Genomic DNA, 23,944 nt, shown 5'->3' on the forward strand with positions numbered 1-23,944 from the left:
GAGAGGGCAAAAGCCCTTGGATCCATCCTCATCCATCTACTTTCCCAGGATTGCTTTTTTTCCCAACAGAAGAGACTGAGTGAATATTTTGTAATTCTGCAGCTCATAACATCAAAATCAAGACCAGATTTTTAAATCAGCCAAGAGACTACAAGAAATAAAAGATCGGGGTTGGGGATTTAGCTCAGTGGTAGAGCGCTTGCCTAGCAAGCACAAGGTCCTCAGCTCCAAAATAAAATAAAATAAAAATAAATAAAAGATCTTTGGGGGTAGACATCACAGCATGTGTGGTATACTCATGCTTGAGTTTCTCATGTGTTTCTTAAACTATCTTGGGAAGATTAGAGGGTCCCTGCCCCATCCAATGTTGCTTTCCATAGCCACCTCACACTTACAGAACTTACAGCAGACATAGCAAATACCCACCTCTGACAGAACCATCTTTTTACATTTTATTTTTTATGTTTTATGTATGACTGCTCTCCATGTAGACCCGAATGCCAGAAGAGGGCATCAGATCCTATTATAGATGGTTGCTGGGAACTGAACTCGGACCTCTGGAAGAGGAACCAGTGATTTTTTTTTAAAGAAATTGTTTTATTCCTTTTACATACCAACCACAGATCCCCCTCTCATCCCTCTTCCCGCTTCCCCACCAGCCTACCCCATCCGACCCTCCATTCCCTCCTCCAAAAGGGTAAGGATTCCCATGGGGAGTCAGTAAAGCCTGGTACATTCAGTTGAGGCAGGTCCAAGCTCCTCACTCCTGTATCAAGGCTGAACAAGGCATCCCACCATAGGTAATGGACTCTAGAAAGCCAGCTCTGGCACCAGGGATACATCCTGATCCCACTGCCAGGGGCCCCTTAAACAGACCAAGCTAGCAGCCAGTGATCTTCAACTACTGAGCCATCTCTCCAGCCCCGACAGAGCCTTTTTAATCACTTGGAAATGTGGTTAAAAGATAGATGGTTATGCCTCGGGCCTGCCTAAATGTTCCAGCAGAGTTTCGCATTAGAGAACTGAAATCACAACCCGGATCCACGGGTAAAAGAAACTGTAGACTTAGTCCGTTGCCATCCGACCTTATGAAGAAAGGTAAAAGAAAGGTGTGGTCTGTCCTGGGACTTTCCTACCTCGGATTGGGAATACAGCTTCTTGGTTCTAAGTCTAGCTCCTGGGTTCTCTTCATCTGTTGAGTGGGGATGGAGACGGTGTTTAGCTCAGAGTCCTGGCCTGAGGATGTCCCACTGGGCAGTGTGTGCTGCAAATTAAATGATGAACAGTCCGAGTCCTGTGCCAGCAATCCGGACTCTGCGAATGTGTTACCGTCTTACAGGAGGGTAGGATTTCTCATTAACCCCAGACTACTGATGTTGCCTTTTGATAGAATATTTCTCGAGGCCCTTCTGGGAACCGGTGGTTCTTAAATGCTGGCCTGGCCTGGTGGATGGTACGCAGTAAGGGGCTGGCAGGTACCCTGGGAGGAATGGACACATGGGAATAGATCGAAGAGAGTCCTTCAATCCGCTGGCCAATTTTGTCAAGATGGCCATGCCCTCCTTGACTCTTCTCCAGTGTGAAAAGGGAAGAGGGAGACTATTGTTTCCTAGACATGAACTGTCTTGACCCTGTCACCCACAGAGCCTGCCAGGACCCCTCTGAGAGTCACCTAGTATTTCCCACTGATGGTTGGAATTCGGTAGCACCCAGGTGGTGCCCAGCTGCATCCTAAAAGTTTGTTTTGAAAATTAGATGTGGGGGCTGGAGAGATGGCTCAGAGGTTAAGAGCGCTGCTTGCTTTTCCAAAGGTCCTGAGTTCAATTCCCAGCACCCACCACATGATGGCTCACAACCATCTGTAATGAGATCTGGTGCCCTCTTCTGGTCTGTAGGGATACGTGCAGACAGAACACTGTATATATAATAAATAAATAAATCTTAAAAAAAAGAAAAAAGGCCGGGCAGTGGTGGCAGAGCCAGGCGGATCTACCAAGTGCCCAAAGCTACGCAGAGAAACCCTGTCTCGAAAAACCTAAATAAATAAATAAATAAATAAATAAATAAATAAATAAATAAATAGAAAATTAGATGTGATCATTGATCCGGGGACCTATTAAGCACCGCGAACAGGACATTTGAGTGTCTCTTCCTCCACCATCCCCCACCCACCCCCACCCCCAGCAGAGCTTTCCCAACTTAGGAGACTGGAAATATCCAGAAGCCAGGGAAAGCGCCTTTTTCGAAAGGCGCCACTGTAGCGCGCGGGGGTGGGGGGGTGCGGAGGCTATCCCGATATTGGCTCCCGCGCGCCGCTGGGACGGAGGAGCCACGCCTGGGGGGGGTCGGGGGGTGCGGAGGCTATCCCGATATTGGCTCCCGCGCGCCGCGGGACGGAGGAGCCACGCCTGCCGGCCCTCTTGCAGCCAATGCGGGAGGGGCCGAGGGCCGGGAGGCGGAGTCCGTCGGGGAAACGAAACAAGAGTGAATGGGCCTGGTCTGGTCACTCTGACAGTGAGCTGCGGCGGCGGCGGCGGGGTCGGGGGACCCGGATCGCAGAGCCAGCACCCGAAGCGCAGTTCGGATCCTAAGCCGGAGCGCGGGCCACTGTCCAGATCCAGGAACGCGGTAAGACCTGAGGGCTACTTTCCCACTCTTCCTGGACAGCGGTGGGGGGAGGAGGGGCGAGGCGAGGGCAAGGGACCTAGAGGGAAAGTGACATGCCCGATGGCCTGAAGATCTGGAGGGAGATCTGGAAGCCCGAATGACCCCGAGACTGGCTAAACACCAGGCAAAGACTTGGGGCTGCACGGTTTGATGGTCTTCCAGTTGGCGGGCCCCAGGGTCAGCCCGGTCCCGCTCCGTACTCCACCTCTCCACCTTGCTCTTCTCCATGTACCTGAGTTTCCTTCAAGTCTGAACCCGATGCTTGCTTTCCGGCTAAGACTTCCGCCACACGAACCCCTACGGTCACGCAAAGCCCCACCCCCACCCCCACCCCCCACTCCCATCCCCCTACCCCTCCCGCCCCCACTCCCCCACCTCCCCAACTCCACCCCCGCTTGACCACCACTTTCAGACTTCCTTGGTACTTCTGGGCCACAGCCAAGTACCCTTCAACTCCTGGGCCTTTATGGTGCCTTGGCCTACTTCCTGGAAAGCCCTGCCCCCCCACCCCACCCCAAGTCATTGCCATGGGCAGGCAGATCCCTCTGCATGCCTGATCCTTCTCACAGAGTCAACTGTATGAGCCACTTTCCCTGAGCAAAAAACCACACTCTGCCCTCTTTGCCCCACCCCGTACTTTTGTACCACGATTTGTCTGTATCCTTCCTACCAGTAAGATCCCAAGAGCAGTTTTGACCCGCTTGTCTAATCCTAGCCCGATACCCGACGAGTGCTCACTACACGTATGTTAAATGGATGCTAATTCACAAATACCCTTGAATTCTAGACAAATGGGATTTTCTGTTGCATGTTTAGTACTCAAAGTGCCTTGCCTCCCAGAAACTAAAGACACTCTCCAGGCAGGGCTAAAAAGACACTGCCCAGGGCCTTAGCATCTTGTGCAGATTGTGCTGGCCTTCTTTGGGTTGCGCTGTGAACCTGACAGGGCCCGGAACACTGTTTGCGGCTTGCTCGCTTGTGTATCAGATAGGAGTTGAATGCGTGTGGTCTGGGAAGCGGCTGCTGGAAGGGTCACAGGCTTCTGGGGGGTCCGATAGTCTGCAGGGAGTGTGGGACTAGTGTCTTTGGACGTAGGCGGGACAGGCAGGTGGCATGTGATGGACAGTTCTTTGAGTGAGTGAATACCAGCTCTAACTGCTTCCTGGTGAGCTCACCCATAAGTTTATTGAGCAGTCCAGGCTGTGGTGAGGGTTGTGAGGCGGGATGATCCTAGATGCCCTTGCAGCATCAAAGAAGGCCAGGCCCATCCTGACAGGTGAATAAAAATTGCCTAGTAGACAGAGGGCTCCGATTCATAGGAGTGTGGATTGGGGAGGTACCTTGGTGTTCATTCCCTGATGGATTCATTCATTCATTCATTCATTTGTATCAAGCCCCTATCATTTTTCAGTTACAACTGTTACAATTTTTTCTTTTAAATAATGCATTTACTTTTTATTTTTAATGATCTATGTATCTGTGTGGGGGTATGTACTTGTGAATTCAGGTTCCTTGGAGGCCAGAGAAGGCATTAGATCCCCTGAAGCCAGAATCACCAGGAGTCTTTGAGCTGCTTGATATGGGGTGCTGAGAACCAAACTTGGATTCTCCGGAAGAGCAGCCATGCTCTTAACTGCTGGGTCACCTCTCCAGCTGTACAGTTATTGATTTAAATTTAGTCCTTTAGTGTGGTGCGTGCGTGCGTGCGTGCGTGCGTGCGTGTGCGCGCGCGTGTGTGTGTGTGTGTGTGTGTGTGTGTGTGTGTGTGTGTGTGTGTACATGTGCCTCAGTAAGCCTGTCACGGTCAGAAGACAACTTGTGGAAGCCGATTCTCCTTCCACCATGTAGGTCTCAGGGATTGGACTCAGATGGTCAGTCTTGGCAGCAAGCTCCTTTTACCTGCTGATCCATCTTGCCAACCCTGGTGAGAGCCATCACGGTGTAGGTAACGCCACAGCCTGGAGGTGATCACCAGGACGGAAGGGAAGTAGGAAATAGGAGACTTGAGGACTGAGCCCCCTGGACAATATTTAGATGAAAAGAAGATGAAGAGGGACCAGGAAAGGAGGCAGAGAAGGCACAGCTTGTGGGAAAGGGTGAGAACCCGGGGAACAGGTGTCTCACAGTCCTAAGCCGAGAAGGGGTGAGGAAGGAGATGGGAACGAGTGACTGACATGGATTATTGAATTTGGCAATGAGTAATGATGTTCCACTGGGAACATCACAAGAGCAGTCTTGGTGGCTTGCAGAGGCTCCAGAATCAGAACGATGCTTTAAGACAGTGGTTCTCAACCTTCTTAACGCTGAGACCCTTTAATACAGTTCCTCATGTTGTGGTGACCCCTCAACCATAAAATTGTTTCGCTGCTACTTTATAACTGTAATTTTGCTGCTGTTAATGAATTTTTTTGTTGTTTGGTTTTTTCGAGACAGTTTCTCTTTGTAATTTTGGTGCCTATCCTGGATCTTGCTCTCTAGACCAGGCTGGCCTCAAACCCACAGAGATCTGTCTGGTTCTGCCTCCTGAGTGCCGGGACCAAAGGTGTGAGCCGCTGCTGCCCGACCGCTGTTAATAAATCTTAATGTAAATATCTGATATACAGCCTCTGTGAAAGGTTCGTTCAACCTCCAAAGGGGTCTTGAACCACAGGTTGACAACTGCTACTTTAAAACATCACAGTGTGAAGAATCTTGTTTACAATTTTAAAAGGAAAATTACATTTTATGTGGTGTTGGGGATCAAACTTGGGGCTTTGTGCATGCTAGACAAGCCTCTACCCAATGAGCTCTGTCTCCAGCCCACTAAACCTCGTGTTTTAAATTTTCCTGTTCACTTTTAAATAGACATACAGAAACATAAAATTTTCCAGAGTTCTTGGGCACTAGGTGATGTTTTGATGATATGTATACATTGTATAATATCCAAATCAGGTTAAATGTATCTATAGCAAGAAACATTTTTTGCCGGGCGTGGTGGCGCACACCTTTAATCCCAGCACTTGGGAGGCAGAGGCAGGCGGATCTCTGTGAGTTCGAGGCCAGCCTGGGCTACCAAGTGAGCTCCAGGAAAGGCGCAAAGCTACACAGAGAAACCCTGTCTCGAAAAACCAAAAAAAAAAAAAAAAGAAACATTTTTTTCCTTTCTTTCTCCTGGGTATTGGCACTGAGTATCATTTCACTTTTTTGTCAGCCATTGCTGTGTCTCCTTTGGAAAAATAGCACTCAAGTCCTTTGTCTATTTTCTAAATAGTGTGTTTGTGCAAATTAATGTATGTATACATAGTTGTGTGTGCATTTATGTGTATGTTCATGTATATGTGTGTATGCTGTATGTGTGTGTATGTAGTCATGTTTGTGTACATAATTGTGTGTGTACATGTATATGTGTGTGTGCTGTGTGTGTACATAGTTAAGTGTGCACATGTGTGTATGTATAATATATAGCAATATACGTATATATAGCCTTGTTTTCAACATAAAAGCTGTAATTCTACTCCTATATTTTTTATGCCTTCTCAGATAGATAAACAGACTGGAACATCTCTTAAAGATTTATTTATTTATTATGTATACAGTGTTCTGTCTGCACGTTTGCCTGCATGCCAGAAGAGGGCGCCAGATCTCATTACAGATGGTTGTGAGCCACCATGTGGTTGCTGGGAATTGAAGTCAGGACCTCTGGAGGGGCAGTCAGTGCTCTTAACCTCTGAGCCACCTCTCCAGCCTCAGACTGGAACATCTCACTCCTTGGAAGACAGAATTGGAATAAAGGACAGGGCTCTCTTTCCTTGGTCAGTAGTTTTGAAAATAGATGGTTTAGGAGGAGAGGAAGAAAGATTCTGACACAAAGTGTTCTCTGAATTTACGTGGGGCTGAGATGAGTCACAGAGAGAAAAGCCGCTGTCTCCCATGGTCTCCTCTGGTGGGTTGGGAAAATCAATCAGATGTAGTCTGTTAGCGTCCTGTGTGCAGACACCTCTTCAATTGCAGGTTACTGGAAGGAAAAATGGCCAGCGATACACCAGGTTTCTTCATAGACAAACTTAATAAATACCGTCAGAAGCATGGAGTAACAATTACGTATAAAGAACTTGATACTACAGGACCTCCACATGACAGGAGGTAAGTTGCCATCAGAAAAGGTATGAGGAGGGCCAGAGAGGTGACTCAGTGGTTAAGAGTTCTTGCTGTGTATGAAGAGCTGAGTTCGAATCCCTAGCACCCACATAAAAAGCAGAGCATGCCTGAGTACGTGCCTGTAAATCCAGCACTGTGTAGGGCGGAGAAAGGAGCGTCACTGGGGCTTTCTGTCTTACTAGTTTAGCTCTAAGTTTAGTGAGAGACCCTGTCTCAAGAGACCAAGGCAAAGAGAGATAGAGCGGGCAACCTGGAGTCTTTGTGACTTCTGGGTGCACATAGACAATTCACTCCCCCAACATGTGCATACATCACACACAATTTACTGTAAACACACATATTCTCTCTCTCTCTCTCTCTCTCTCTCTCTCTCTCTCTCTCTCTCTCTCTCTTGCTCTCGCTCTCTTTAAAAAAAAAAAACCCAAAATGACAGAATGACGGAAAGAAGGAAAGTATGACACAGATAGGCAGATAATGGAGGTGTAGCTCCCTGTTAGAGCATGTGCTTAGAATACATAAGGCCTGAATTCAATTCCAGGCATTTGAAAGGAAAAATAAAAGGTAAAAACAAACAAACAAAAAACACCAAACGAGCAAACAATAGAAGGTCTGTCCCTATGAACATAGAGTACGAGGAGGACAACTACAGTGCAATTGAGAAGTCAGCACCTCGGCTCCTTAGGGGAGCCGCAGAGTCCTGGGAGAGTCCCCCTGACAGAGTCTGCTAAGCACAGGGGCTGGAGCAATGACTCAGTGGGTGAAGACATTTGCCACCAAGCCTGATGACCTGAGGCTTTCTCTGGGACCCACAGAGTGGAAGGAGAGGACAGATTCCCAAAAGCTGTCCTCTGATTTCCAACCAGCGTGTCCCGTCATGAGCGCACAGACGACACACGCAGACACATACCCCACCCCCCCGGTAAATAAATAGGAAAAAAAAACTAAGCGCAGTAGCTCATGCTTATAATCCTAGCACCTGGGTGGCTGAAGCAGGATTGTTGTGAGTTTGAGGCCTACCAGGGTTATATAGGGAGACGCTGTAAATAAATAAATAAATAAATAAATAAACAAACAAACAAATAACAACATCAAGTAGACAAAAGAAAAATGGGGGAAAAAACCAAACTTCTCCGTTTCAAGAAGACATTGAGGGCTGGAGAGATGGCTCAGCGGTTAAGAGCACTGACTGCTCTTCCAGAGGTCCTGAGTTCAATTCCCAGAACCCACACGGCTGCTCACAACTGTCTATAACTCCAAGATCTGACACCTTCACACAGTCATACATGCAGGCAAAACACCAATACACATAAAATAAAAAAATAAAATAAAGAAAAATAAAAAAGAAGAAGACATTGTTATTGCGGTAGATGCTTAAATTAAGTACATACTGAGCATGAGTTTGAATCCTGAAAGGTACTTGTGGGGCAGTGGCGACCAGAGCGCCTGTCCTGAGCTAAATTACAAGCTGTATAATATGTTGTAAATACTGTCTTTTTAATCAGGTTTACATTTCAAGTTATAATAGACGAGAAAGAATTTCCAAAAGCCGAAGGCAAATCCAAGCAGGAAGCAAAAAATGCCGCCGCCCGATTAGCTGTTAATATACTTAATGACGAAAATAAGGTGAGTAATTGGCTTTTCTACCCCTAGTCAAAGGGAAGCAGTGAATATGTTTGTATGTGTGTATGTATATATGTATATGTATGTATCATGTATGTATAATTTCTCTCAGTGAGAAAATACACATGCCAGTGTAAAACTATTCATTCAAAGTTTTATTTCTTTTTTTCTTCCTAACTCCATTTTTTCCTGAGTGAGAAATACACCAGGAAATTTGTTGACAAAATTGTGTCCTTCTCTGTGAGTGCTAGCAACACCTACGTGCTCTGAAGTTGAATACATGTGGAAAGATGTGACTGTTCAGAGGGACATGGGCTGGTAAGGGCTAGGAGGGTCCCTTCCCCCTCCGGAAGCAAACAGAACAGAGAAAGCCATGCAAGTCCTGGTAGGGAGAACTACAAACTTGGAGGAAAATGACAGAGAAGCAACATACATCACATTGGTGTTCCTGGAGATGCAAACAGGGTAAATAGCACATAAAACAAACAAACAAACTGTAAACAGGTCTATCTGGTCCCTGGGGACGTGAGGGAGGGTATATGGTTCTGTGCTTAGCATGCACAAGGCCTTGGATACAATTCGCTAGTATCAAACAGAGAAAGCTATCTGGAGATACTTCAGCAGAAAGTGTTATGAAATAGAGACATGGCATTAGATGAAATTAACTCCATAGGTAGAGAGACATACAGAAGTACCAAGAACAGTATCGATCCTTATGAAAGCATGGACCCGAGGGAAGAGGGGTGGGGACTTTACATCTGTCTGCTACAATGTCAAAAACCAAGAGACTGGAAACGTGGGTACAAAACAAGACCTGAACTGATTTGTGTGTGAGATGGGAAGATTGTCCTCAGACACTGGGAAGTTTTACCTTCCAAAATACTCCCGGATAATCTTACTTGAAGATGCCATCCTTATAATCAAGTCAAAAGCAACCAAGGAAAAAACACAAATTCTCTTATTAATAAGCTAAAAAAAATAAAATAAAATAGGGTAACCTCCTTCTCTCAAAGTGGGAGACAGACAACAATAACAATGATGGAAATTTGTGTAGAAGAACACACATAATAATAAGGATGAGGGGCTGGAGAGATGGCTCACAGGTTAAGAGCCCTGGCTGTTCTTCCAGAGATCCTGAGTTCAATTCCCAGCACCCACATGGTGCCTCACAAACACCTGTAATGAGATCTGGCGCCCTCTTCTGGCCTGCAGGCAGAACACTGTATACATAATAAATAAACAAAAATAATAAGGGTGAATGAGGGGGCTGGAGAGATGGCTCAGCGGTTAAGAGCACCCACATGGAGCTCACAACTGTTTGTAACTCCAGAGCTTCTGACACCCTCACACAGACATACCTCATGCAGGTAAAACACCAGGGAACACAAAATAAGAATAAATCAATTAATTAAAAAAAAGTAAGGGTGAATGAAACCCAAACCTAGTTCCTTGGTAAGGTCCATGAAGGAGAAACTTTGGACCACACCTGATCAGGTGGGAAACAGTGAAGGTTGAGACAATAACATTGTGCTCCTGTGGACATCTTTTCCTGTAAGTGGTGAACCAACATTGGGCTTTCCTTCCATCGTTTTCTCTCCGTTGAGTTTTACAAAGGTTGTGGCATGCTAGAAAGTGTTACAATACCATTTTCATAGAAAAAGAAGGGGTGTGTGTGGCTAGGGAGGGCTCAGATATCCAGAGTGTGTACTGCTCTTACAGAGGACTGGAGTTCAGTTCCCAGCACGTTGGGTGGCTCACCACCACCTGTAACTCCAGCTCCAAGGGATCATACCCGCCTTCTGGCCGCCTCGGGCACCCTCATGCCTGTGTGTGCACACACACATGCACATAAATTTTAAAATGAATAAAGGCAATAAATCCTAGAAAGTGAAATAAGAAAATGGGCTCGGTTTGCTTGCTTTGTTTTGGTAAGACAGTCTGGTCTCATGCTGGGCGGTGGTGGCGCACGCCTTTAATCCCAGCACTCGGGAGGCAGAGGCAGGTGGATCTCTGTGAGTTCGAGGCCAGCCTGGACTACAGAGCGAGATCCAGGACGGACTACACAAAGCTACACAAAGAAACCCTGTCTTGAAAACAACAACAACAACAACAACAACAAAAAAGACACCCTGGCCTCAAGCTCTCTGTGTAGCTCAGGCTTGCCTCAGACTCTCTATTTTAGCATAGGCTGGCTTCAGACTCTCTGTGTAGGTCAGGCTGGCCCCTGGCTTTCTGTGTAGCTTGGGCTGGCCTCAGATTCTCTGTGTAGTTCGGGTTGACCCTGATATATTTTTTTAAACATAATTTCTTTATTGATTCTTGGGGAACTTCACATCACACACCCCAATTCCCCTCATTTCCCAGTCCTCCTATACCTGCCCTCCACCCTTGCAATGTCCTCCTCAAAAGAAAATTAAACACACACACACACACACACACACACACACACACACACACACACACACAACTAAAACCAAACAAAACCAAACCAAACAAACAAAAAACCTTTTTGCTCCTGGGTCTTCCCTGCCTCTCCAACACCTCTTCATTCATCTTAGTGGCATTGGGAGCCGTAGTACATCACACAGTCTACCCTTTTGTCCAATCAGCTTGACTTGCAAGTGTTCATTGCAATGAGTCATGGGTCTGGTGCAAAGCCTCTGGTTTCTGGCACACCATCATCAGTGGGACCCATACCGAAACTCCTCGAATATCCCGCAGCTGTCCTGAGTCATGGAGACCCTGCAGTTCCTTTACAAGCCCAGGCGGGACATAGATAGGGTAGATGTTAGGCCTTGATCCTCTTGCCTCTGACCTCCCGAGGGAGACCTGGAATAACACACGTGCACCAGCACACCTAGCTTGGTTTTTCTTAGTGAAATTATAAAAGGAAAGTGAGTGACTTAACAAATTGTGTATTTATAAATTGCTAGGTTTTATATATATATGTATATATATATATATGTGTGTGTGTGTGTGTGTTTTTCGAGACAGGTTTCTCACTTTGTAGACCAGGCTGGCCTCGAACTCACAAAGATCCGCCTGCCTCTGCCTCCCAAGTGCTGGGATTAAAGGTGTGCGACACCACCGCCCAGTGGGAATGTATTTTTAAATATATATTATTTGTATGTCCTTTGCCATACAAAAAAGGGAAGAAAAGGACATAAGATGATATATATACTGCCGTTTTCTGAATTCAGCCATTGTGCAGTGTATACCTATTTCAAACATCATAGATATGTAATTTTCATGTGCCACTTAGGATTTCTTTAATTAAAGGAAGAATTTATTTTTACAGATTTTTTTCCCCTAATAAGTATTTAGTTACACTTTTAATAAGAAAATATAATTGGGAAATGCATAACACATTGTCTCTCATGTTACTCATTTAGGAATTTCATCTGATAATTCATGATTTGTACTAAACGTGTTTTTTTCTTTGTAGGTGGATAGTCAGACAGACGCTTCTGAAGGGTCGTTCGTTGGGAACTACATAGGCCTTGTCAATAGTATTGCCCAGAAGAGAAACCTGCCTATAAATTATGAACACACTGTCTCCGCCGATGCGCATTCACCCCAAAAGTGAGCTACGGTTTGGCTTCTCCTCCTGTTCCACTGTATACAAGCAATAGAACCGTGAGGCTTTCATTTGTAGTTTTCCGGAAGTATTTGCCCCCCTTTTTATACATTCATTATGGAAGGTTGGACATGATTTATAAACATCAAACGCTCAATTCCTGAGACTGCGGGGTCCTTTGGATCAATCAAATTTGGCTGATTTTTTTTTTTTTTTTTTTTTTTTTTTACAGTAGATTCTTTGTTTCCTTGGTTTTGCTTTCTGAAATTTCAGTTACCTTCCGTCAACAGGACAGTGAGCACGGTACAGGAAGCCGTTTTCTAGAGGAAGACCGCTTTCGCAAACCTGGGAGTGGAGCATATTGCACTAATTGTTGTAGTTGATTAGCTATTGCTAATCTTTGACTAGGTCTTGTTTATGAGTTAAACTTTATCATATGAAGAATAATGAGTATTTCTAGGGTTCCACACAATCTATGGTATCAGTCATCCATTGGCTCTTAGGATAAGAGGGGTCTGCTGATTTTTGAGGTGCATCTGAATGATTAGTCAGCTACACATTTCACAGAGTTCAGGATGCCTATGCATGAGGCATGCAGGGTTCTTCCCTTCCCTGAGGCCAAGGCAGCTGCAGCCCTGTGACCGCTGGTCTGCCCCTCTACGGAATGGCTCTCCCGTTTTCAGTTAGGGAGCAGCTTGTGTGAGTGTCTGCTCGCATTTGAATAGACGGACAAAATGCCATGCGTCAGCAGGCAGGAGTGGTCTTAGTCCAGCCGGTCGAATCTGGGAAGAAAGCTGCTGTTAGGGGTAGGATGTGTGGACAAGGAGTGGAGTCTGGAGCATCCTCAGGGAGCTGTCTTCGCCTAGCACTGTGCCCTCAGGGCTCATCCCCTGAGAGCCCCGCTGTGCCAACCGGGTTTTCTTTCCTATTTGAGCAGCTCTAGGAAATTCGCTGGATCTCCTCCTTTCCTCTCTCCCTCTAAATCTAATTCTTTGAGGCTGAAAAGAGTTTGTTTGTAAAACCATCACTTGGCATTTTGCTGTCAGATTTTCAATGAGCAAAAGAATTAGGTGTTTCCTGGGAAATGTAAACTAGGGTCTCAACCGTTTCTGCTTATTCAGATAAATTGGTAGCCATTCTTGTGGGGATTTAAATTATGTGAGGTAGGAAATATAGATATAGAGTTAAAATTAAAAATCAGATTAGTCTGATCTCAAGGCCTTTATGTGTCTATAGGGTTCTTTTTTTTTTTTTCTTTCAAAATTATTTTTGATATGTGAATGAACACTCACATTTTTTCCCCTAGATTTAATTGTAAATGCAAACTTGAGGAGACAACATACGGTGTCGGCTCAGGCGCTACCAAACAGGAGGCAAAGCAGGCGGCTGCTAAAGAGGCGTATCAGAAGCTGTCAGAGAAAACCTCAATGGTACGCGTTGTCGATTAGATTTAATTTGTACAGTTACGACTCCCTCTGAAGTTGACTTCAGGTCAGACTGTTGGCAGAAGAACGCAGGCGTTTGTCAGCTGCATACAGCATGGTTCCTGCGTTCTGTGTACCACCAATGATCCATGAACCGTGGAGACTCGGAGGTCTCGGGGACATGAGAGTTCTATGGGAATGCAGGATTGCTTTTAAAACTTAGCTCAAACATCTGTGAAAATGGATCAGTTTTGCCATGCTCTGTGATTGTGGTCTGGGTGGCTGTGGGGAGAATATGGGCAATAATGTGTGCCCCGCCGTGATGAGCCACCATCGAGGAGTAAGTTAGCTGCCTGCGAGCTTGCTAAAGGCTGCCCCTTCTTTCAGAGCGGTAACAGAGCATCATCTGGTTTTACCACATCTTCATCCAGTGGCCTCTCCAGCAGCTCGTCTCTAGCAAGCAATTCGTGAGTTTGGGTAGTAAATGTGGGGAGTGGGCTGGGGGTGGGGCGTGTTTGAGGCTGTGGATCCGATCCCCATCACCTCCCTTCCCCCACACTTGGTTCCCAGAACTCACACCAAATGGGTCACAACCACCTGCAACTGCAGCTCCGTGGAATCTAGTACCTTCTTCTGGCCTCGTGGGCCACCCAAACACACATGGTATTCACACACACACACACACACACACACACACACACATATATATATATGCAAACCTTCAAAAACCTAGACTGAATTCATAAAAGTTACTCTTTTCTTTTAGTAGTGCTTCTCTATCAGTATTTTCTGAGCAGTAAATACAACAATTGAACAAAGTACAACTCCTGAAGTGGATGGGCGGAGACAGAGGAACTTACCATGTGATCAGGCCCTCCGCTCTGGTGCCTGTATCAGTGAGGAGGGAAGAGGAGGGCAGACATGGCTGAGGGGAGAAGGGGGCAAAGAGGACCACGGATGTTGCATCAGCCATGACTCCTGGCCCTGATGGCATTCATCGGGTTGAAGACGCGAGGGTGAAGAGGGAGCCCGGCAGTATTGCTGTGTCTGGTTTGAGGTGATGTTTGAACATCCCACTGTGGTTGGCTCATCACCAGTGAGGACTGAGGGCCGGAGGGAGCGACCCAGGGGACCTCATTCCTAGGGACGTTCGGATTCTGGGGAAGAAGGGGATAGGAGGTGAGTGATGAGTGTGTTCGGGTGAAAATGGGAAGCAGGAAAGGGATGAAAAAAGAGGATCGTCGGAAGAGAACCAACAGGAGGTGTTTTCCATTCCCTGTCATCCTGATAGCTGATGCAAAAATATATAATGCCCAGCGCATGGCATAAAACCTGCTCTAAAGTTATACAGGTCACGGTTTTGTCTGAGTTTTGTATCTTATTTTATTTTTTTGTCTCAATTTTAGAAACCCGGAATCTAATGATGTGGGAGAAAATAAGCACACGGTAGACAGCAGGTAAGGGGAGTTTTCTAACCCTAAGCATGCTCATGAAACAAAGTTTCGTGATGAATAGCTGTGGCGTAGTCAGGCTTACCGAGGGGTCAGTGTCTCTTTGAGAAGTCCAGGTTTAAGGATCCAAGCGGAGCATGGCAAATGCAAATCTCTGCCGTGTTATCAGCTTTTCTGATATCCTTGGACGCTGTCAAAACGGAAAGCAAATAATCTTTATATCCGTTATTTAGAAGGAAAAGAATAGAGAGAGGAAAGGAAACGGGGGAGGGAAGGGGTAGAGGAAGGAGAGAAACTCCTGTGGGAATCGAAACCAGCCACCTGGACCTGTGTTCCAGCGCCTTACAAGGTTTCTCTGGGCAAAAAAAGGAAAGGAGGGTGGGAATTCATCTTCTGTAGATGACGTTTCGGGTGAACTTAAATACCTAAGATGAAGGGAGCCTGTTTGAATCAGCGGGACATTGAATGCAAGTTTTCAAAAAGAACCAATGATGCTTATTAAGCACCTCATATGTGCCCAGCACTTGTCTGGGCGTCAGGCTTATGATAGGAACAAATAGAGTAGAATTCTTCCTCTCAAAAGGTTTTGAGGTGATGACTGGCATTAAGGGGAGAGGTCTGGGGAGATGGCTCAGCTGTACAAACATCAGGGCCTAAGCTTGAATACCAAGCGCCCCTCTAAAAAGACAGGCGTGGCAATGCATACATTTATAAGTCCCACACTGGCAGGGAGTTATAACCAATCAGTGAGCTCCATGGATCCATGGCACTCATTGGCCAGCCAGCATAACCAATCAGTGAACTCCATGGGAAAAAAAAGCCAGGTGGTGGTGGCACACACCTTTAATCCCAGCACTTGGGAGAGAGAGGCAGGTGAATCTCTGTGAGTTCGAGGCCAGCCTGGTCTACAGAGTGAGCTCCAGGACAGCCAGGGATACATAGAGAGACCCTGTCTCAAAATATAGAACAACAACAACAAAAAAAAAAAAAAAAAATGTGGAGAGTCACTGAGGAAGACCTCTGTCATCAAGCTCTGACCTACACACACACACACACACACACACACACGCACACGCACACGCACACGCACACACTCACATATATACATGCATGCATTTCCGTAGTTACAAGATCTGTATTCACACATTTATACATGCATGCGTTTCCGTAGTTACAAGATCTGTATTCACACAGACACACGTACATCTGCAACTACAAAATTAGGCCAGAGTTAAAGAAGAACAGCAGTGCGATTAAAAACCGGAAACAAAGCCCTCCGGTCAGCCTTCAGTGGAGAAAGCATGAGCTTGGCGTGTAAGGAACAAGGACGCAGTGTGATGGGTGAGGTTGAAAGAAAAGCGGGAAAGTGCTGCCTGGCGCCTTATGCGCCGCCGCGGAAGGGCTTCCTGGTTTTTGCCGAATGCAAAGGCAAGGCTGTGGGAGGTTTAGGTGAGAGGGAGACATGATCAGGCCAAGTTCTCCTCGCTAAAGTAGGGCAGGAGAAGTGGGGTATCCGCCAGCAGGCCAGCGCGGCAGGAGCCTTGATGGCTGATCTGGGTGAAGATGCAGGAAATGAAGAGAAGCGGGCGGGTGGCGGTGATATGGGGTAGAAGAATTAGCAGGACTTAGTGACGGGATGTGGGGCCGGAGGAGGAAAGCAAACGGTTGTTCTAGCCCAAGAGGCTCAGGGCTTCTGCGCGCTGTGTGCTACCTGGGGCACACAGCTGAATGATAAGTCTAATACTTGGGAGGGGAATTTCTCCTCTTCTTTTTGCCCACTGGGAAGGGATACTTCCTGGTGTCTTAGGTGCAGCTAGAGGGGGTGATCTGTTGTATTGTCTATCAAAAGAGGGAGGGAAAGGAAAGGAAAAAGAGGAAGACTTTCTTGTGACTCAAGAGTTCTACCGGATGTTATTAAAAACAAGAAAGAAAGAGTCATTTTTTTTTTTGTTTTACTAAACGTCAGCATAACAGTAATATTGATCTTAACTAGGCTTAACAAGGACTATGAAGACATACAAGTAATTGGCTCAGGTGGATTTGGCCAGGTCTTCAAAGCAAAACACAGAATTGACGGAAAGACTTATGCTATTAAGCGAGTTACATACAACACAAGGTAAGTAGATGTCTGGCTGTTTTGAACACAATGTGTTGGACTCTCACCATTCTTTATATATCTGTCCCTCATCACTCACATTTCTTGCTGGTCCTCCTTAACTTTCATTACGCCTACAAGAGTTTGGCTTATTCTGAAATGGCCTGACCTTAAAGTGGGTATTTATTTCAGTTTAAAAATATAAATGCATCGTTTTGAGACAGCACTGGGCCTCGAAGCTGTTGACTTATTTGGTTTAAGGTGGTTTTCTCCATTTTCTCCATTTTGAGGGTCCCTCCTCTCTGATGTCTCCACTTTGTGTCAAGTTGAGGTAAAACCAGCCAGTACAGGGCAATTTCAAGAAACCATCACAGCGTTTTAGCTCTTGAGTGCAATCCCTGTAAAGTTTTCATAGTACCGAGTCTTAGTTTCTTTGTATAAACTAGTCCCTTGATATATGTTTGTCATACATCGAAAATTCTCAGTTGGATTCTGCTTGCTGCCTGGGTTACCTGCTTTTTCTCCCAAATGAGATTCGCTTGTAAAATCCAAAGATTTCCACGCATCTTCTAAACAGAATATCAAATATGATTTAGTTACTGAAAATTGTGTTATAGACACATAAAAGAAGACGCAAATAATTTTTAAATTTTGAATGTCTATCATTTAAGTCACTGTCCCCCCCACCATGTCCCGTGTCCCCCCTCCCCCCCCTGCCCCCCGCCCGAGCTGAGGATTGAACCCAGGGCCTTGCACTTGCTAGGCAAGCGCTCTACCACTGAGCTAAATCCCCAACCCATCTGTGGTTCTTCTACACATTCATTTTTTTTCCCTTTTGGGTTCTGGGTCCCGTGCTAACACTTGGTGTGGGAGCCATGGTGACTATTGGACGGAGGAACCTGGGTGGTTGTTGAGTCCTGTTCCTTGAGGTGTTCTGTAGTTATCAGGGATCGGTAACGACACATTTGTTTTCTGGGTTCTTTTAACTAGTAAGGCACTGCGTGAAGTAAAAGCTCTGGCAGCACTCAACCATGTCAATATTGTTCAATACCATAATTCTTGGCTGGGAGAGGACTATGATTTCGAGGAGAGCTTGGATAACGACTATGATTTCGAGCAGAGCGTGAGTCGGTAAGAAGAAATTCTCATAGCTGTGAGGGGACGGACGGCGCTTGTCATTTATTTTGTGGGTGGCCACTAGAGGGAGCTGTTGATCATCACCTTTTTTTTTTTTTTTTTTTTTTTTTTTTTTTTTTTTTTCCGAGACAGGGTTTCTCTGTGTAGCTTTGCGCCTTTCCTGGAACTCACTTGGTAGCCCAGGCTGGCCTCGAACTCACAGAGATCCGCCTGGCTCTGTTTGAGACAGGGTTTCTCTGTGTAGCTTTGCGCCTTTCCTGGATCTCGCTCTATAGACCAGGCTGGCCTTGAACTCACAAAGATCTGCCTGCCTCTGCCTCCCAAGTGCTGGGATTAAAGGCGTGCACCACCACCGCCCGGCTGATCATCACTCTTAATGATGAGAGCAACCTCCAAAAGATACTGTGGTCTCTTGTTCTAGAGGCAAAGAGACAAGGAATACTCTTTCCCTGTTCCTCTCTATCTTCCAAACTTGCTTTTAATTGCTTTGTTTTAGACTCACTGTGTAGCACAGACTGGCCTCATGGTGGTCCACCTGCCTCAGCCCCCAAGTAATGTGATCACAGGCCAGTATCCTTAGCTCAAACTTGCTTAAACAGTATTGGTAATGGGATGGAGGGATGGGTCAGTGGTTAAGAGCACAAATTGCTCTTGCAGAGGACCAAGCAACTCTGTCCGGTGGCTCACAACCACCTGTAATTCCAGTTCCAGGGTATCCTCTGCTGGCACCTGCATTCATGTACACATACCCACACAGAGACACAGACACATAGCTTGAAAATAAATCTTTTTATTTTTTTAAAGATTTATTTACTTATTATGTATACAGTGTTCTGCCTGCATGTGTGCCTGCAGGCCAGAAGAGGGCACCAGATCTCAGTTAGATGGCTGTGAGCCACCATGTGGGTGCTGGGAATTGAACTCAGAACCTCTGGAAAAACAGCCAGTGCTCTTAACCTCTGAGCCATCTCTCCAGCCCCTGAAAATAGAACTTTAAAAAAAAAAAACTTTTTAAAATTTCTTTAGTTGTTTTAAAAATCACGTTTGGCATTCCTGACCCCATTGTTCTCCATATAGCCAGTGTAGGTCATGTATGGTTTACCAGAGAAAAGACAGATTGAATATGTAGATGCTGAATCCAAAGGTCTCCTCTTCCTCCTCAGAGGCTCCCGGCAGCGCGTCTCTGGCGTGTGGCGGCGCCACTGTGGCAGAATGGTGAGCTACCAGAGGGTGTGCCCAGCTTCCGTCCCTAGTGCTTTGTTTTAGATCACCCCCTTCTGTAGGACTGGGAATTCTAAAAAACTGGCTTTTGCCTTTGCGAGTCATCCGGATTTCTTGGGGACAGTCTTCTCACAGAACTCCTGATGTCACTGGAGACCGCATCATTCACCACCTCCTGCCGGTGTCCCATCGCGTCCTTGTGCCCTTGAGAACTCCAGGGGTTACTGACCGTCAGTAGACAAAAGGCTTCATTAGCTTTCAGTGGATTATTGGCTGCATCTTCATATATTCTAGCATGTGTATGTTCGGGAAATATAAATTCGATATCATAGCCTACTTAGTTCAAAAGAAAATACAAACTGGTTAACAAAAAATCAGTCCTCTGGCTTCTGTCTTTATAGCAGCCAACTTATTGGCACATCTCTAGGAGTTCTCAATGGGCTGTCATCTGGGGCTTTATTTTTTTTTAAACCTCTTGCGTGAGCCTCTAATCCCCATGATGATAAGGATAGTACAGAACTCATTTTCTCATTTTTAAGGTGCCTGTTCTGTGCCCTTTGTAAAACAGATGTTCAGTTAACTGAAGATGAATCAGAGTGCTTCAAAATTGCTTGATATAAAAATGAAAAAGCTGGATTTCTGCAACAAGGACTACGCATACCTCTTATCGGAAATCATCAAAGATCTTCAGCATTAATAATATATAGGCTCATACTTTATAGATAAGCAATTAAAGCTCTGTATACTTGAGAAATTAAGATTATTATAAAATGGAGCCGGGCGGTGGTGGCACACGCCTTTAATCCCAGCACTCAGGAGGCAGAGGCAGGCGGATCTCTGTGAGTTCGAGGCCAACCTGGACTACAGAGTGAGTTCTAGGAAAGGCACAAAGCTACACAGAGAAACCCTGTCTCAAAAAAACAAACAAACAAACAAACAAACAAACAAACAAACAAGATTATTATAAAATGGTTTATTTTATTTCAAGTTTACGCTATTTTTGTTTGATTGTTTAGTTTTTTTTTTGTTTTGTTTTTCAAGACAGGGTTTCTCTGTGTAGTTTTGGTGCCTGTCCTGGATCTCGCTCTCTACACCTGTCCTCTACACCTGTCTCTACAGGCTGTCCTCGAACTCACAGAGATCCACCTGGCTCTGCCTGTTCAGTGCTGGGATTAAAGGCGTTAGCCACCACCACCACCCGGTCTTTATTCCAAGTTTATTACATTCAGATTTCCATTCTGAATCATGTTTTGGGTTTCATAAGATATGTTAGAGTTTTAAAAAAATAACTTCATCCCAATTGCTACTTTTAACATACCGTGAATTTTGTATCCAGACCAAAGACCCAGTGCCTTTTCATCCAAATGGAATTCTGTGATAAAGGAACTCTGGAGCAATGGCTGGAAAATGGAATGCTGAATAACACAGACAAAGATTTGCTTTTGGAATTATTTGAACAAATCACGACAGGGGTAGATTATATACATTCGAAAGGTTTAATTCATAGAGATCTTAAGGTAAGTGGCGAATAGATACATCATTTAATGACTTTAAAGTGTATTTTCTCTAGCTTTCAATGTGTGATGGCCTGTTGGTCATGATAAAATCACATTTCTCTAGTCTGCTGGAGTGGGTCTGGAACTTACCCCAAATGCCATCGCGTGCAACTACGTGGCAGACCTCCTGGGCCCGTGAACTTCTTGTGACACCAATCCTATTAGAAGTCTCGTTCCCTTCAGGCTAAAGCTTGATGGTCACTGCCTACTTGGAAACAATAACAGCTTTCACAGACTGAAAGTAACTGGCGGTCGCCAGGGATGGCCAGCTGCTGGGACCCAGTTTCGGCTGTTGCACGGCTCTGTTCCACTGTGGTTCAAGTCTTGTTCCTGAAGGCAGGCACGGCTGAGGAGTCCACAGCCTGGTCCTAGTGTCCCCTTGATTGGGATCTTCTACTTCATGGTTAGGAAAACTGTAGTCCCCAAAGCTTTCAAATGCCCATCATCCCTCTGGGTATGTTTGCTTTCATGGTCTGGACAATGAATTTCTCTGCTTTTCCTTTTCCTCTGCAAGAAAGGAGAGAGGCCAAGTTGCTCTGTGACTGCCTTCTTTATCCCAAACCTACCACGACTCTCAAGTCCTACCTGACAGCCTTGTTCATGTTCTTCACCGGACACGCATGCTTTGGTCCCGATTCCTTTACTGGGCCTTTCCAAATCACTCTGCCTCGGCCTTTTCTGCTCTAAGGCAGAAGAAGAACCTTATCCGAGTGTATCTTGGTGTCTGCGTACTCCACCTGTCTGAAACAGCCAGAACAAGGAGTGATTCAAGAAGTCCCTAGGAAAAATAAGTCCCCCTGTTTATAACTGCCTGCTGAACCGAGCTAGAATTAAGTGGCCTTCAAAACATATGAGTTCTTCTGTTTGCCTTGCATTTGTGAGCTCAGTAACTTGATATTTGAGTTCATCCATTTCTAATATTTCTCTGTACCAATATCTGAAAGTATTCTTGGAAGTTAGAACATTTTTTGAGGAATGTTATGTTCCAAAAGATAAACGAGGGCCAGGATGGATGGCACCTACTTGTAATTCCAACATCTGAGAGCCTGAGGCAGGAGGATTATGAGTTTGAGGCTAGCCTGGTCTACATACATAGACCCTATCTCAATAACATTTTAATTTTTGTTTATATTAGCTATCCCTTCACTTTGGTATAAATCATACATAGAATTAAATAAGCAATTAGCTGTGTGAGTCCGGGCTTCCTTCACATAGCTCGGTCAAAACACAACAGGCTGAATCAAAACAGATACAAGAATCCATTTGTCTTTTCTGTAAAACCAGATATGGAAGAAATTTGCAAAGTGTGTAAGAAAGCCTCATCAGATCTTTCTCATGTTTACTCAACTGTGTTATACATGGGAATATGTTATGAAGTATTCAACTCATAAAAGAATAAGAAATGAAACACAATTGTTCCCACACCTACTTACTCACTTGCAAGTAAATGAGAAGTTTGGGTATTCCTTCCAGGCCGTCTTCAGAGTGTGGAGTGAGTTCTGGAATGTTCTTCTCGACTCACCTGCCAGCTTTCCCGAACCTGCCCTGGTTGGGCCCTGTGGCATGAAGTGATCTTTTCTTGTGTCTATTTACAGGGAAGTTTTTTCTCTGGGTGTGGTTCATCCAGATCTGAGGTCCTTTCACCCACATCTTTCTGACTTTTCTACTACAATGCTGCTTCCTCTCATCGCAGAAATGACCAGAAAGATGTGCTTGCAGGTGTCTCCCAAAGAACGATGTTGAAAAAAGAACCATTCTTACACGAAGTCTCCAAGAGTTGGCTTCTTACTATGTTACAGTCTCCAGCTCCAGGCTACAGCGGGAGGGCCATGTGGTTTCTAGAGAGTGGGTATCCACTGCTTCTCCATATCTTACCTCTGTGCCAGGGAGGTTAGCTCCAGCCAGATCATCTGACCTAGCCTCTGCTCCCTGGATCAAGTTGACACACTTCTTCCCTGTTCCATAATCTCACATTTCATTTATTCATAATGTAACTGATTAAAGAAGACAGAGCATCGTTGTTTTTACTTTATTTAAAAAATTTTTATTTTCTTTTTTCAGTTTTTAATTTTTTGAGATAGGGTTTCTCTGTAACAGACCTGGCTGTCCTAGAACTCACTCTGTATAGACCCAGCTGGCCTTGAACTCACAGAGATCCACTTGCCTCTTCTGCCAAGTGCTGGGATTAAAGGTGTGGGCCACCATGCCAGGCTTGTTTTTTCTTTTTAATAAAAAGCAATCTTGTATTTCTCCTAGTCTCATCTATCTTAGATTAGATATTTACACAAATTCCATCTTCAGTTTCTCAGAGTTAGGCTACAGCTGTATTGGGGAGCAATCTCCTTTGTGGCCACAGCAAAGCTCTACTTCTGTGACTTCAGTTTAGCTTGGGAACACTGCCTCCCCACGTCTACCACACACAAATATCCTTCTTCTATTTCTGACTTTAGGTTCAAATCCACTGAGTGAACTTAAATCTCATTACTAATTTCTACACAGGGCTTCTCAGAAGCATTTCCCTGGGCTCCTCATCTCATCCCTCATTCCTTGGCTAGGCCCTCTTGTAGGTGTGTGTGTGTGTGTGTGTGTGTGTGTGTGTGTGTGTGTGTGTGTAACCGAACATTGTACTGAATGTCTAGTCTTTGCAAGAATGGCATAGATATTAACTTTGTCACCAATAATCTTCCTGTTTTCAGCCATGTGGCCACTTTATTTATTTGTTATGTGTGCACATGTACACGTACATACACATATATACACGTTTGGGCCAGTGAGATGGCTCAGTGGGTAGAGATGTTTGTTGTACAAGACTAGTGATCAAAGTTCAATTCCTGGAACCCACATGAAGGTGGAAAGAGAAAGCTGATGACACAAAATTGTCCTACACACACACACACACACACACACACACACACTTTAAATATGCCTAATATTGCATCCTAGAATGACTAGAGATGTAGCTTGTTGGTTAGAGTGCTTGCCTAGCATTCATGGAGCCCTCTAACTGTGCATAAACCAGGCAAGGTGACTCATCCTCTTAATCCCAGGACTCAGAAGGT

General features: G+C 45.3%; 1 protein-coding gene across 1 annotated transcript in view; it reads left to right on the forward strand.

The window, feature by feature from the left end:
• Positions 1 to 2,448: 2,448 nt before the first annotated feature.
• The window catches only part of Eif2ak2 (eukaryotic translation initiation factor 2 alpha kinase 2), a 31,690-nt gene continuing 10,194 nt past the window's right edge, over positions 2,449 to 23,944 (forward strand). Inside the window, exons 1-10 of the mRNA XM_028873276.2 lie at positions 2,449 to 2,628; positions 6,658 to 6,789; positions 8,307 to 8,427; positions 11,870 to 12,006; positions 13,308 to 13,431; positions 13,813 to 13,892; positions 14,832 to 14,882; positions 16,870 to 16,992; positions 17,962 to 18,102; positions 20,666 to 20,846. Of these exons, the coding sequence (XP_028729109.1) occupies positions 6,674 to 6,789; positions 8,307 to 8,427; positions 11,870 to 12,006; positions 13,308 to 13,431; positions 13,813 to 13,892; positions 14,832 to 14,882; positions 16,870 to 16,992; positions 17,962 to 18,102; positions 20,666 to 20,846 (1,074 nt within the window). The 5' untranslated portion in view covers positions 2,449 to 2,628; positions 6,658 to 6,673. The remainder of the gene's footprint in view (positions 2,629 to 6,657; positions 6,790 to 8,306; positions 8,428 to 11,869; positions 12,007 to 13,307; positions 13,432 to 13,812; positions 13,893 to 14,831; positions 14,883 to 16,869; positions 16,993 to 17,961; positions 18,103 to 20,665; positions 20,847 to 23,944) is intronic.

This window comes from Peromyscus leucopus, chromosome 22 (assembly GCF_004664715.2).
Source record: "Peromyscus leucopus breed LL Stock chromosome 22, UCI_PerLeu_2.1, whole genome shotgun sequence".
Lineage (NCBI taxonomy): Eukaryota > Metazoa > Chordata > Mammalia > Rodentia > Cricetidae > Peromyscus > Peromyscus leucopus.